Source organism: Vigna umbellata, chromosome 1 (genome assembly GCF_029865625.1).
Source record: "Vigna umbellata cultivar VRB3 chromosome 1, Vumbellata_1.0, whole genome shotgun sequence".
In the NCBI taxonomy this organism is placed as follows: Eukaryota; Viridiplantae; Streptophyta; class Magnoliopsida; order Fabales; family Fabaceae; genus Vigna; species Vigna umbellata.
Genome location: NC_142165.1, coordinates 107,785,099 through 107,799,717, shown reverse-complemented (window position 1 = coordinate 107,799,717; position 14,619 = coordinate 107,785,099). Strand labels below are relative to the sequence as shown.

At 30.4% G+C, this 14,619-nt stretch overlaps 2 protein-coding genes across 2 annotated transcripts; one reads left to right on the top strand and one right to left on the bottom strand.

Annotated features, from left to right (window-relative positions):
* Positions 1-1,001: 1,001 nt before the first annotated feature.
* On the top strand, positions 1,002-1,733 carry LOC124824910 (monothiol glutaredoxin-S2-like). The gene has a single exon (XM_047297427.2). It carries the CDS (start codon positions 1,098-1,100, stop codon positions 1,404-1,406), a length of 309 nt encoding a protein of 102 aa, XP_047153383.1. The 5' UTR covers positions 1,002-1,097; the 3' UTR covers positions 1,407-1,733.
* A 5,005-nt stretch (positions 1,734-6,738) lies between these two features.
* On the bottom strand, positions 6,739-13,432 carry LOC124825180 (Galactose oxidase/kelch repeat superfamily protein). The gene is made up of 16 exons (XM_047297732.2): positions 13,026-13,432; positions 12,842-12,920; positions 12,547-12,690; positions 12,139-12,216; positions 11,934-12,038; positions 11,286-11,352; positions 11,136-11,197; positions 10,595-10,734; positions 10,346-10,472; positions 10,122-10,236; positions 9,461-9,549; positions 8,924-9,007; positions 8,504-8,845; positions 7,280-7,795; positions 7,130-7,189; positions 6,739-7,011 (listed from the first exon to the last, which is right to left on the bottom strand). The coding sequence occupies exons 1-16, from the start codon at positions 13,061-13,063 to the stop codon at positions 6,925-6,927; spliced, it is 2,133 nt and encodes a 710-aa protein (XP_047153688.2). The 5' UTR covers positions 13,064-13,432; the 3' UTR covers positions 6,739-6,924.
* Between the last annotated feature and the right edge of the window lie 1,187 nt (positions 13,433-14,619).

Sequence of the window (14,619 nt, the reverse complement as noted above, 5' to 3'; positions counted from 1 at the left end):
AATTATAAATATTCGATTCGATTTAAAAATTATTATTATTTTATATCTAGTTCTCCGATAAAATTGAATATTATTTATAGTTTTACTTGCCCCATAAATTTTGCATATTAATTAATCCCGAAAATATGAGAGGCTTGACAATCACAGTATAAATTGCTTTACGGCGAAACAGTTTTAATAATGGTTCATGGCAACAAAAAACATGTGTAAAAATAATCGCAAAAATTATCATAAAAAGTATTTTGAAAACAAATAAAATGAAAAAAAAAAAAAACAAGAACAGCAAAAGGTCATAAATAATATTATGTCAGAAATATTTATTTTCCAATAACTCCAATACAGCTTGAATGATCTTTCCCTTTCTAGAATTGGATGCGAATCTAAATAGCACAAAAAGAGGTCCCAATTGGATAAATTCAACTTTTCTTCCAACGCAGCAGATGCCTCAAAGATAGATAAGGCAGAAACTTCACCATTAGCATCACAAACTTAAATAATAAGTACTTAAAAGAAAAAATAGATTTTTACCATGATTGGAAAATTAATTAATTAACAAATTCCATGCACAGAACATATATATACTATTCTTAATTCCAGAAACAGGAGTCGTACGTATATATGCAATCGTGAAAAAACAAAACACGAAAACTGTAGATTATGTCCCAAGAATCAAAAAACTGTGTGCATGAAACATAGAAATAGAATTGTGAAAGAAGTGATATAAGCATAATTTTCTTTTGAAGGCATGCCAAGGACTCGTCCTTGTTTTTCCGTATGCATGCATGGATAGAGAGATTCGTCTGTAGTAAAAGGAAGAGTTGGATCAATCACTTTCAACAAATGATCAAAGAAAATTTCGAAACCGACCCAAATATCTGATCGATGATTCTCCACTTTTTCTCCATTGTCACCCTATCTTTTTCTTTGCTTAGCGATGCCAATCCACCACACCACCACCTAAAAGCCTTCAAACCACTATATAAGAATGCCACGTTTGGCTCAATCTCACATCAAAAACCACATCAAAAACCTCATCAATACCACATCCTTTGCTTTCTTTTCCCTTCAGATTTCAACCCATTTGGCATTGTCTCGTAATGGATAGGGTGAACAAGATGGTTTCAGAAAGACCAGTGGTGATCTTCAGCAAGAGCTCTTGCTGCATGAGCCACACCATCAAGACCCTCTTCTGTGACTTTGGAGTGAATCCATTGGTTCACGAGCTTGATGAGATACCAAGAGGCAGAGACATTGAGCAAGCTCTTTCAAGGCTAGGTTGCAGTCCCTCTGTGCCTGCTGTGTTCATTGGTGGTGAGCTTGTTGGTGGAGCCAATGAAGTCATGAGTCTTCACCTTGATCGCTCCTTGATTCCAATGCTCAAAAAAGCAGGAGCTCTTTGGGTTTGATCAACGATATTATGCATTTGATCTTCACCCTACTCATCACTCGTCATCATGCACACTCTAATAAACATCTTTTCGCTATTATATATAACTATATATATATGTATCTAATCATGCCATTACATAGGTAGGGGCAGGATATATATGTAATCAACAAGCTATATATCCATGCATGCATCTGCTATTATTAATTAGTATAGAGTTATCGCACCAGCTATGTAATAATAAGGCTAACTTAACTCATGCAGCTCTGGTTTAGCCTTTTTTTGATGGCTTAGATGTAATCTTATCTTTTTGATATATATTTATATATATTGTTCTTATAAATTACATGGAGTTGCGGACTATAACATATATATCAGTCTAACCTGAGAAAGATAATTAATTGCTCTTAGAATGTATTTTGAACCGTTTAAGGTAGCTATTTTTTCAGTGTTGAAGAAGGAAATATGACAGTATTTGTTTGAAGAACAATAATTGCATAAAAGATTAAACGAGAACAGAATCTTATACCAGTAAAAGGTGGAGTATTTATGACGTGTGATTCGGCTACAAGCTGCGTCTTCTTCCAGCACTTAATTACTTGAAAGAGTACGTGATGTTCAAGTTATTATTAAAAGATGAAATAACTTTTTATAGATACTTTTAGCCATTGTTTTCTAAATTCTAAAGTTTGAAAAACTATAAACTTTCTATTGCTGCAAACAACTCGAAATTATTTATGCTTTGAAGTAACTTTGGAAGTGTAGCAATAAGTGATTATCTAACAATAATTTTAAATTTATTTTTGTGTGTTTAAGCTATTGTGTAAAGTCTTTTAAATACATAGGGATGCAATGCAAAATATTGAGCTTTGGGTATTACTTCTTAATACATATATGGTCTGGAGCATCCCAAATGTTTTAATTAAAATTTTTTGCTGATAAAAAAAATCTTAACAACAAAATATTCTGATATTTTAATTGTTTTCTTCAAATTCATTATATTTTTAAACTTCAGTTCCTTTTTCTATCTTAGTCTCTTTGATTCTCAGCTAGTAATTCAATTTGAAATTGTAGTGTTGTAGTTTCTCCCATAATTAACAACTTACTCTTGCTGAATATTGAAAACAAACAAAATTGCATTGCTTAAAGTAATGTGTAATTGAAATTGTACACAAATATAATCTACAAATATTTTTATCCAAAAGAACTATTCCCGTTGAAAATGGAAGAGGGTTGTTGACATTTGGGAGTAACCACAAACAAATTATTTTGATATGTATAGCCAAATTATAATTAGAGACATTAATTATTAGAAAAGAAAAATTGGTAACCATATGAAACAAAATTTGCAATGTGATGGGTTTTCTAGAAGGAATTAGCTGACAAGACACAACAACGAAGTCAAACTCATAAAAAAAAAGTATATATTATTTTTAATTTAAAACATAAAATTAATGAATTTATAAGTTTTCTCTCATACTCAATTTTCTAATTTTTATTTAATATAAAATTTAACTTCATTTAAATTTCTAATATAATAAAAAAAATAGATTTTTTAAACGAAAATATGTAAAAAAATGATATTTTGTTATTTAATATAAGATTTAGATTCACTTAAATTTTTAATATAATGAAAAAAAATTAAGAAAATATTTAAATAATTGGTAATTAGTGAAATAAGAAAAATAAAACTGGAGAGTAGATATGATATTTTGGAAACTAAAAGAGTGAGTTCCAGTTTTTATAATAATGGATATGGAAAAGGAAAAACAAGAGAGAAAACAATGGATGTGGAAGAAAGAAAAAAAAAAGTGTAGAAATTATTTGAAAGTTAGCATGTAATAGCATTATCCTAGCTGAAAAGGGACACATGCATGCATATGCACAAATTATAATACAAGTAAATTTGACCTCTCCCTTTTGCTAACATCATCAAATAGTTAAATCTTGAACAAAGAGACAAAAACACAAAAGTGGAGCATAATTATATATGATGATGTTTTTTTTTCTGAGTAGGAGAAAAGTTAGCATGGCCTCATGGAGAAGAATGCAGTTTGAGAGAGGACATGATGGAGACTGTTGGAACACCTGCAACACTGTCTGTTTCCTCCATTTGTGTTCAGAAAAATAACATGAAAGAAATTGTAATACCCTCGTGAACATCATCAAGTATACAGAAAAAGGATAGAGATGTTATTAACTAGGTCATGTGGGTGATACTTTTAGTTATGTTATTTTATTTACAAAACTAGAATTAAACATGTATTTATTTACGGGTTAATGTTGGTTTGTGTGTTTATTAGAAGAGAATTACGTATCGAGAAAAAAATAATAAATATTTTTAAGTTTATAATTAAAGTTTGAATAGAATTAATTTTAAAAATAATTTATAGATTTAAAAAGTTAATATACTTATAAAAATATAAATAGTAGACTTTGTAAAAATATAAAGGATAAAATATATGTAAAAATGGAGTATACTTTCTAAATTTATAAAAGATATGCAGAAATATCTATAGTTGACTAGTTAAAAATATAAAATATAAATTAGTGTATGAATAGAGTTGTGATCTGTTAGAGTTGTCTAATTAATGTATTAACAAACTCATTCAATATATCTTGTTAGACTCATCTAATCACCATCTAATATGTGTATGAATAGACTTGTCTAATATTGTTAGACTAGTGTAATAATTAGTGTGTGGACAAACTCGTCTAATGTGCGTTACAAGATGTGTCTCATCAGCGTGTGGACATACTCGTCTAATATGTATTCTTATACTCATTTAATCAGTGTATAAAATGACTCATCTAAGAAGTAAATGATCATACTTGTATAATATGTTTATTAATAGACTCGTCTAATTTATGTGTTGAAAGACTTGTCTAATGTAGATTGCTAGAGTAATTTAATAAATATATGAATGACTCGTCTAATGTATATTGTTAAACTGATTTAATCAATACATCGACAATCTCCTCTAATGTTTTTTGCTTTGCTTTGCTTATCTAATCAATATATTCCTAAACTTGTCTACTTTTTGTTATACTCGTCTAATCAACGTATAAAATGACTTGTCTAGTATTTTTTATTATACTTATCTAATTATTGTATAGATAATCTCATGTACTTTTTTTTGCTATATTCTTTTAATCAGTGTATGGAAAGACCCGTTTGATGTATATTATTAGGCTCGTGTAATCTACATCAATAAATTCACCTAATATATATTGTTAGACTTGTTTAACCAATATACAAACATGCTCATATAATGTTTATTGATATGTATATTCAAATTCATGTAATATGTATTACAAGACTCGTTTAATTAGTGAGTGACCAAACTTGTCTAATGTGTATTAATAAACACGTCTAATTTATGTATAAACAAACTTGTCTAATGTATACTACTAGATTTGTCTAATAAGTGTATAAACATATACCGGTCTAGTGTTTGTTCCTGAAATTGTTTAATTAATATATTAACACAATCGTCCAATCAATGTATTTATAGACTCATTTAATTGTGTTAAGACTTGTTTAAACAATGAATGGACAAACACATTTAATGCCCATTAATAAAGTCCTGTTGCATATTGAGAAACAAACTTGTACAATGTATATGATGTAACTCTGTGAACAGATTTCATCTAATATATTATTAAACTTGTCTAAACAATGGATTGACAAAATCATTTAATATTTTTTTATACTAGTCTAATAATTGAATGAAATATCTCTTATAATATTTTCTGTTATACTCATATAATTAATGTATGGTTATACTCATTTATTAAATATTTTTAGACTTGTCTAATGATTTTTGTTATACTTGTCTCATTATAAATGTATCTTTTTATTAAATAATATTAATTTAATTTTTATTTAATAAAAATATGAAGAATATTTAATAATAAAAATATTTAATATAATAATGATAAATTTATTTTTAGTTTTTATTTTATAGATGGAAGTATTACATAACAATTTTTTATATGACAATGTAAAACTTTGTATTATTAATAAACATATATTATTTTTTAAATAATATTATTTTAAGACTTAGAACTAAAATATATATTTTTAAATTTAATTTTAATATATGACAAAGTAATTAAAAATCATAAACGGATAAAATTAAAAATTAAAAACTAATATGAAAAAAGAATTAAAACTGTAAATATAACTTAATCATTAATAACGTGTTAAAAGATCAACTAATTAAAAATTAGGAGAGGATAAAATCAAGAATGAAAGAAATAGCATAGAAAAAAATTAATATTTTAAATATAAGCTATTCTTTAATAATAAGTGATATATTAGATAAAAGCTTTTAATTATGACTAAAATGTATATAAAATTAAAAATTAAAAAAAAGTAATTATTTATTTATTTTTAAAATTAACTAATTTTTAAAATAATTTTTAGGAATGGCTGTCATGATTTAAATTGATTAAGAAAAAAAATCATATGGAAGATCATTTTTTATATGGCAATACAAACAATTTGTATTATATTATTTTTAAAAATAAAAATAAAATATATTTTTCTAAATTTTATTTTATTAAAGGACCAACCAAGTAAATAGAAATCATAAAAATAAAAATGAAAAAAAATGTAGAAAATAATTAATACTGTAATACTATTTTTTAATATTTTAAAAATATTAAGAAATAGTATAGAACAAATGGTTAATATATTAAAAATATTAATTCATTTGTTTTATATTTAAAATAACAAAATAAAGATGATTGATTGCTTTTAAACTTGATGTGTCAATTAAAAGTAAATTTAATACTAGCACATTAATTTGAGCTTGGTCTCGTTTGTGAGTAATTAACATCAATCAACCCATTAATCATTAAACTTGGTCTTCATGCATCAAAGGTTAATTGGGTTTTAGGTCTGTTGTGTGATCCTTAAGATTTTCTGATCACGTGAAAAGTCTTACGAGGGTGAGGGTGAGGGTAAGGGTATAAGTGGTCCACATTAGATTAGCTTGGTCTAATTTAAAATGGTAAAATATATTTGATTTTAAAAGATAATAATTTTAAAATTAGAAGAAAAATAAAAAAGTAGTGGTAGGGTAGGACTTCCCAACCAAAATCCTTGTTATACGGAACCCAAACAATGACTTGACACTGACATCCACGCTGCTAACGTGCGCATCCTCTCTGTCTCTTCCCTATGCATTATGTCTCTTTCTCTCTCATTGCACCTCTTTCTTCAACCTCATGCAATTAATTTCATATCTAGGAATCATTGTGCAGCAAATCTTTGGCCACCATTACTTTCTTTATTTCACAGACAGTAATTTCAAAACTACTACTATTAATGTATTCTATTGAACTTCACCCAAGGAATTATTTACCTCAAATATAGATAGAATTATTAAATTAAAATAATATATTTACATACACGATGCTTCTTGATATAACAATGGCAAAAAAACAGCACTTGTATGGTGTGATTCACTGGTTCGAATATATATACACATGAAATTTTAAAGTGGAATGAGCTACTTCGAACATTCACATCACTGGACATGAAACGGTTTCCTGGGTGTAGTAGATGCTCGGTTTTCCATTGTTTGCAATCTCTGTTTGAGATGAAAAACTTCATACTGTACAACACGGAACAAAGATAAACATTGTAGCAACACGAACCAGATACAGATGAATGGAAACATTAATTGGGACAAAAAAAGGCCTTATCTTAAACTAATCGATCCAAAGATGTACCTGTAGTTGAAATGCCCTTGCTCTTTCTCCTGCAATGACTCCTCTTGTAGAATGCAGCTCCTACAGCAAATTTTAATTGGTCTATAATAATAATAATAATAATAAACATATATGCAGAAGCTCCAATCAAATGTGTCATGTATGTACTACCTTCTGAGTATCATCTAATACAGCCTTAAGGAAGGCCACATCATGCTCAAGCCGTACATTGTCAGAATGCACAATGTTTGATAGGTTGTTGGCCTCTTCCTGGGCCAACTCTAGACTGGCCAGCTTCTCTCTCATCAATTCCATCTCTTTCTGTGCATCTGCCAATTTCCTCTCCATTTCCTGCTTACTTTTAAGAACAGACGTCAAGCTTTTCTCTGCGGCTTCTTTGCTTGCTAGGGAAGCTGCAAGTTGTCCTTCCAGAATTCCATTTTTCCTTATCAGGGAAGCCACTTTACTTTCATAGTAATGATAGACATTTGAAGTAGACATTGATGCTGATTTATTGTTTTCAGAAAATGACAAATTATCACTATCTGGCGGCATGTCATTTTCAAATACTAGGTTTTGTTGGTTTGAAATCCCGGATAACATGGCCTGTTCCTCTATAATGGTCTTGGTTCCACCAGTGTTCATCTGTTTGCCATGGTCATTTTCGTTTGTTCTGTGATCACCAGCCTGAAATGTGTCAAATAAAAACACCGTGTTCGATTTTTGTTTGTCAGAGATATTAGCACCAGGATAGGAATAGGAATTATTGCTAAAATTAGCATGAGTTTAGATGTTTTAACACTAGAATATCTGATTTTTACAATGGACTCTCAAATAAATAACATTTGATCTACATGCAGTGAAGGGTGAGGAGGGTTAAAGATGAAAAAATTGGGCAAAATACCAGTAGAGATATGGCCTTAGAGGAAACCTTACACCATAAACAGACCACTACCAACGTTCTGTGCAATTCATGAAAATATAAAATGGAACTGCAATGATAAAATGTTTATTACAATTTGCACATCACAAAGACAGTTCTGACATCTGAACGCTTAAATTACGATTTAACATCTGAGAGCATAGTTCATATGTTATGGCCAAAACCAAATTTCATGACATAATCCGAAAAGAACCCTATTACATAAATGTGTTTGGGTGTTACATACATTTTGACAATGGAGGGTTCACAAAATCATATAATCTGCATACCAAATACATGATATAAACAAATCTCATTTACATTAATATTATTTGTATGCATGTTGAAACAAGATGCATAAAGCTCTTTAGATGTTTCAGGTAAATGCCCAAGGTGGGTTCAACATTTTTTCGAGATGTCCACCAAGATTTTATATATTAGAACACAAGGCTAATGAAAGAAAAATGTTTTACCCGAGGGAAAGAACTTCCATCTGAGTTCTTGTCCATCTTGAGATCAGTATTGTATTCTTCATCGTGATCAAATTGTTTACGGAGGGAGGTGTTGGTGGGGGGGAAATTTGGGTCAACAACCAGGGATTCTGACAGAGATCTCCTGCCAGAACCATGTTCAATTGCAGAAGCTAGATTTTGTCTAGCAACTGAGTCAACTAAATGCTGGGAGCAATCTTTAAGTTGGGAGGCAAATCTAGCAGATGATGAATGCTTTTCAAGTAGTACAGACGCTGAACATTTACTGGGGGCTGATTGTCTCCCTACTGCTGAATCGTTCTTTTCCATAATCAACACTTCCACCTGTTAAGTCAAGAAAAAAAACATGTTAAATTCAAATAAGAATGAACTCAAATATTAGCTTCATATTTCCTGTCAAACCTGATTTGATGGCTCTTTCTTGGAACCCCCAAATGCAACAAGAAAATCCTTTTCTTTGTGCTGCACAAGTACCATGCTGAAACCCTGGTAATTCAATAGAGATCTTGTTCAATTTATCAGGAAGAAAGGATGGTCGTGCATATGAAATATAAGACATCTAGAAATAATAATTATATTATTAAGGTAGTTCTTAATAAAGGAATGAAATGATTTAATTCAAAAAGTCATTGGCTGGAACAATCGATGAAAATATAATATTTGATAGATATTGAATTCACACTTAACCACCTCGCAACGTGGAGGTATAACTAACTGATTCTATGAAGAAAATGTTACCATATCAAAGCTAACCATGAAACGAGAAATATATTGACTCATTTGAATGCCCAAGAACCTTTGGCAATGAAATATAATCAGCATATCATAATAACTTAATTAGGTATTATTCATTTAATAAGCTTTTAATTAAATAATAAAAGAAATAAAAGTTGAAAAAAGTGAGGCCAGTATGTGACAGCAGATGAATGAGAGCCATGCCTTGTTTGTAGAGATAGAAGATGGAGGCGAAGTGATTGCAACAGACCATTCATTTTTTACGATATCAAATATTACAGTCTCTCCATGTCCTGGAATAGGAAGAAAGGAATATTGAAGAAAAAAAAGAATAGAATAAGGCAAGTTTATAGATTGTGAAATAATGTACAGGACGCAGTAAAACGCATATAGAAGGCAATATTAAATATAATTAAAACTACTTTAACAATATTTGCTTGCTACATAATATATTGCATATAACTTCAGCTAGGTCGCTTGAGCCAAGGGTAAAAACTTGCAATGCTTCCTTTATAGTCAGAATTCACTACACAATAAGATGCTTTTCAGATACCCCTAATACATCAAAACTCATTGCCCCATGGATAAACAAAAACCGTTTATATAAAAATATTGTTTCCGGTTAAATAGCCCAACAAGCTTGAAGAATAAAGTGAAATGCTGACAAAGTTTAGACAATCAACAGAAATGACACCAGACAAGAAAGGCAAGAGTAACAATTATGACCCGGTAAGCAGAATGAAACACTTCAGGCCAGTGTATAAATTATTACTCTACAGTTATAAGATAGCAGAACTTCAAAACACACAAACAAATAGTAGGGTTTAATATCATGAACAAATGCTTCTTCCATTGCAAAACATACTTTTTTTCCTGCTTCCACCCCCTGTAATAAACCATTTAGTGCCACATAGGACACCACAGCAACCAGCTCTTGGTGATGGATGAAAACCTCGTATCTTTACTCGTGACCATGCCATCTGAAGAAATATATACTTTGATCAGGTTAAATGGTCGACGAAGAATTCATCCGCATGGTATTTCAGTATAGAATACAGACACATATATGGACCTACCGAACTTACTCACCGTTTCGAAGTCAAGTGAATATAAATCATTCAAGGTCCTGGACTTTGATGATCCTCCAAATATATAAAGAATTTTATCATCATAAAGAGCAGCTACATGGTTAAATCTGGGAGAAGGCGCTGTTCCCCTACAATTCATATAATTGCAAAGCAAAATAAATCAGAATATTGGGTGATTATTATGATTACATAATCACAACTAAGTCCAACTTTTTTCTTTCAAAAGTTCCTTTTTCTTTCAATCACTTACGTGTAGTGAAGTGGAAGCCATGTAAAGGACTTGAGATCGAACATGTGCAGATCATTCAGTTTCCTCCTTTTTGCATCCTCACCACCAAACAATATTAAAACAGTGCCCGCTCTAACAACACTGTGACCACTGCGAGCAACCTACCAAGAACAAACTCGAAGTGTCAGAGTCCATATATAGATTTTAATTCAAGGAAAATGATGATACATCAGTTCTAGTAAATGTGCAATTACAGGTTGTTACTGTAACTAAACAGCATTGAAATGCAATATGACATGAACATTACATGCTTGTTGAGTGTGAAAAATATCAATTTGATTGCAAAACAAAGCTTTTCCATCCACTGGGAAATCATAATTTATGATCTGGTTCAATTTTTTTTTTTTACGTTCTAATGATCAAGATTTAATAATATGATGGAGCAATATATGTAACATAATATCACTGCTACTAGCATTTGGTTCAACATATCAATAAAGACAATGCCCAAGAGCAATTTATATCACTGCAGCATTTGCAGTTATGAAAGGGATATCCCTACTGGTATGTCTCCCTTCGCCTCCATCAGTGACCAGCACTCTGTCTCTGTATCAAATGCCCATACTATAAAAATACAAATAATTACAATCAGAATCATTTCACAACATTAAACAGCAAAGAACCGTTACAGGTAGATAACATGAAATTCAACCTGAAATTCTGTCACTCCCCGGGTCTGTTTTCCCTCCAATTAGAAGAGCCTTTTTCCCCCAGGATACCTTGTCAGTTTATCATCAAGTGTAAGAGACTCGAAAACAGACACAAATCATATCGATTATTACAGTAATTTATACAATTGATACAAAGCTCAAGTATAAGAGTACACTGAAGTAGTCAACTAGCTATGGTACTTCTCTTGTGCCCACATCAAGCTACAACTTACTACCGTGAAACATATTCTTGATGGATTTTCCTTTAGTTTTTAAAATTGAAAATACTGTCTTTTCCATTCTAAAATCTTCTCCCAAATTTCTCTTTCTATGAACATCGTAAGTTGGAGGGCCCAGACTTTCTATATAGTGTATAATTAATGATTCCTTGAATTGCTTCATCATGCCAAGGGGTCATGCAACTAGATATGATTGATTATCATTATTAAGTAGAACATTCATTTGTTGCAGACAAAATTTGCTGACGAATAGTGTGTATATGGACACTCAGCGGGCCCCTTATTTGCTTTGTCAACTTGTTTGAGAAATTCAATTTTATGACCTTTACACACATTGAGAGACATGTTATCCCATGTCTTGCACAATGAAGCAAGGTCGATAAGAATATGTTGCTAATAGGACATAAGTACCAAACTATGGCCCTTGCATGCTGGAATCTTCAGTGGCAGACTGCTTGGTGATAAGTAAAGCTTTGACGATGCCTTCGTCCATGAAAATCTATCAAAATTCAGCACCTGAAAATAAAAAAGTATAGCACCAGTTGAGATGGCCAACAAACAAGCTAGTAAGTAGTAAATAATGTTCATGTTTCTGCTCACAATCTCCCACTTATACCTGGACATCATCCAACAAGCCAGTCCCAGATTCACCGCCTACCACTACCATCTTATTCCCAATGACTGCTGCTGCATGCTGCACATATTTCACAATGAAAATGACGGTTCAGTCCTTTCCCCTTCACTGCCACTATATATGAGGATTCAGCTACTTAAAAATGATCAATTCACTTCAGTGAGTAAGTGAATAAAGTAAGTAATGTGAGTCTTTGATGTTTATCATCAAAGACTGATTTTAGGTGCACATTTAAAACAAATCATGAATGTATTACAATATCATTAGTTGATACTCACTTTACCATTGTTTAGTTTAGAGGAGCCAAATCCCTGTATACTACTACTAGTGGAATAATAAAACTTGCAGTCCAGAAAAGATGAGAAGTAAAAGAATGGTAAGATTACAGACATTGGATCTAGGAGTGGGCTTATCCCCAGCAATAGATAACACCATCCAGTTCTCTGAGCTACCTGATGCACAACTACTTATCTCAGCTGAAGGCAGGCAATCAACTTCATCAGAATGGCCACTGGACCCTGCATCTCCTTCTCCCTGGAACAACCTTAAAACTTAGGAAACATCCCACTGTCCAAACTCATATTTTGTGTGGAGATGAAAATATGTTGGAAACCCCACCGATATTGACTATGACTAAAATAGTGTATATAAGTGAAATTGAGTTAGCTGGAAAAAAAATTCTTACATTGGAGTTTCCATTTCTTTTGGGATGCCTGACAGGAGTTCTGGTTCCCTGGTTGGCCTCAGAAAGCTGCACCTTCAATCTGCCACAACACAAATGTCACACTATTACATCACCAAAAACACACTCTCAAAATGCAACTCAGGTTAGCAAATCAAGTGACTGAAGAAAGAAAGTGTTGATGTACCTGCCAAGTTTCATGCGACGACGAGAGAAGCCAAACATGATGATAAAAGGACGAGAGAAAAAGAAAGGAAAGAAGAAGAAAAGGTGAAGCAGAGAAGGATGAAGATTGAATGAGTGAGCAAGTAACCCTAAAAAGGCAGAAAAGGAAGACACATTGTTTGATATGAGTCTCTGAAAGAGTTTCTTTGCTTTGCTTTACCAGTGTTTGTGCCCAGAAAAAAGTGGGTAATAATAGTAATCAGATTGACAATAATGAGAGAGAAAGGGGAAAAAGAAAAGGGTAAGAAGATAGTGCAGTTTTTTATAATAGATTGTGCTGTGGTTGTGTTTGGAAGAAGAGAGAAGGAAAGAAGTTGGGTTGGGAGTGATGGAGTGCAGACAGAACATAGCATTGATGACAATGAAAGAGACAGAGACAGAGGATGCGCACGTTAGCATGCTAAATAGTGCAGTGTCAGTGTGAGGTCCGCAAAAGAGGGATTTGGCTGGCTACTTTCCTGCTTTATTAATAATTAATTATGCATGCATATGCTTTACAACTTACCTTTCATGAGACAGCAAATTAAAACTATTTAATTGAAGAAAATGAATAAAAGTAAAAGAAAATTACATAAAAAAATTAAAAGATATATATATATATATATATATATGTAAGAAAATAAAAATATACTAAAAATTATTTTATTTCTACACCAATTTTATTCTTCCAAATAATTGGTATTCTTTTCATTCTTTATGTTCCTCCAATTCCCTGTATAACAATAATAATATGTAATTATTCTAACTTTCTAGGGTTTCTTTTATTTTTACTATAATAAAAATATTTTTATTTTAATATAACAAATTTAAATTTCATTAATTTTGTTTATGTTTTTTTAATATCTGAAATAATTAAACCTGTGTTTAATTGTAAGATGTGTTTGTTAAAAAAATAAATATACAAATTATAAAAAAATTGTGAATTTTATAGAATATGGGATATAAAAAGAATAGCAAGAATACAAGTAGTTAGATGTATAGTTTAGTTAACAAAAGGAGTAAATAGAATTGATAGTTTACCAAGTTTTGAGTTAGTAGTATTTTTCTCTTTGTTGAATACTTAATTAATCTAGTATTTTTTTTTATCTTACATTATTTAATTTATTGTTTATTTCTATCATCCTAAAATACTACCTGTAAAAATTGAAAGTATATTTAGCTTATAACTATAATCATAATTTTCAAACAAAACTTCAAATTTATAATTGTACATTCTTTTATGGAAATTATTATATAACTATAAGATTATAAAACAAATTCGTATACATAAATATATATATATATATATATATATATATATAATTGTCATAATTTTAATATAAATGTTAGTCTTATTTTTAATTAACTTTTTTTATAATTTTATTTTTTTAATTATATTTTACTTTTATTATCATAAAAAATTGAAAACACATCTTTCCACTATTTAATAAATTTAATAATTTTATGACAATTATCTTCAAAAACATAACAATGATGATTTCTAATTTATTCATGATATAAACATTTTACATTCACAATAAGTAATATTATTATATTTTTTAATAATATTTCTAGGA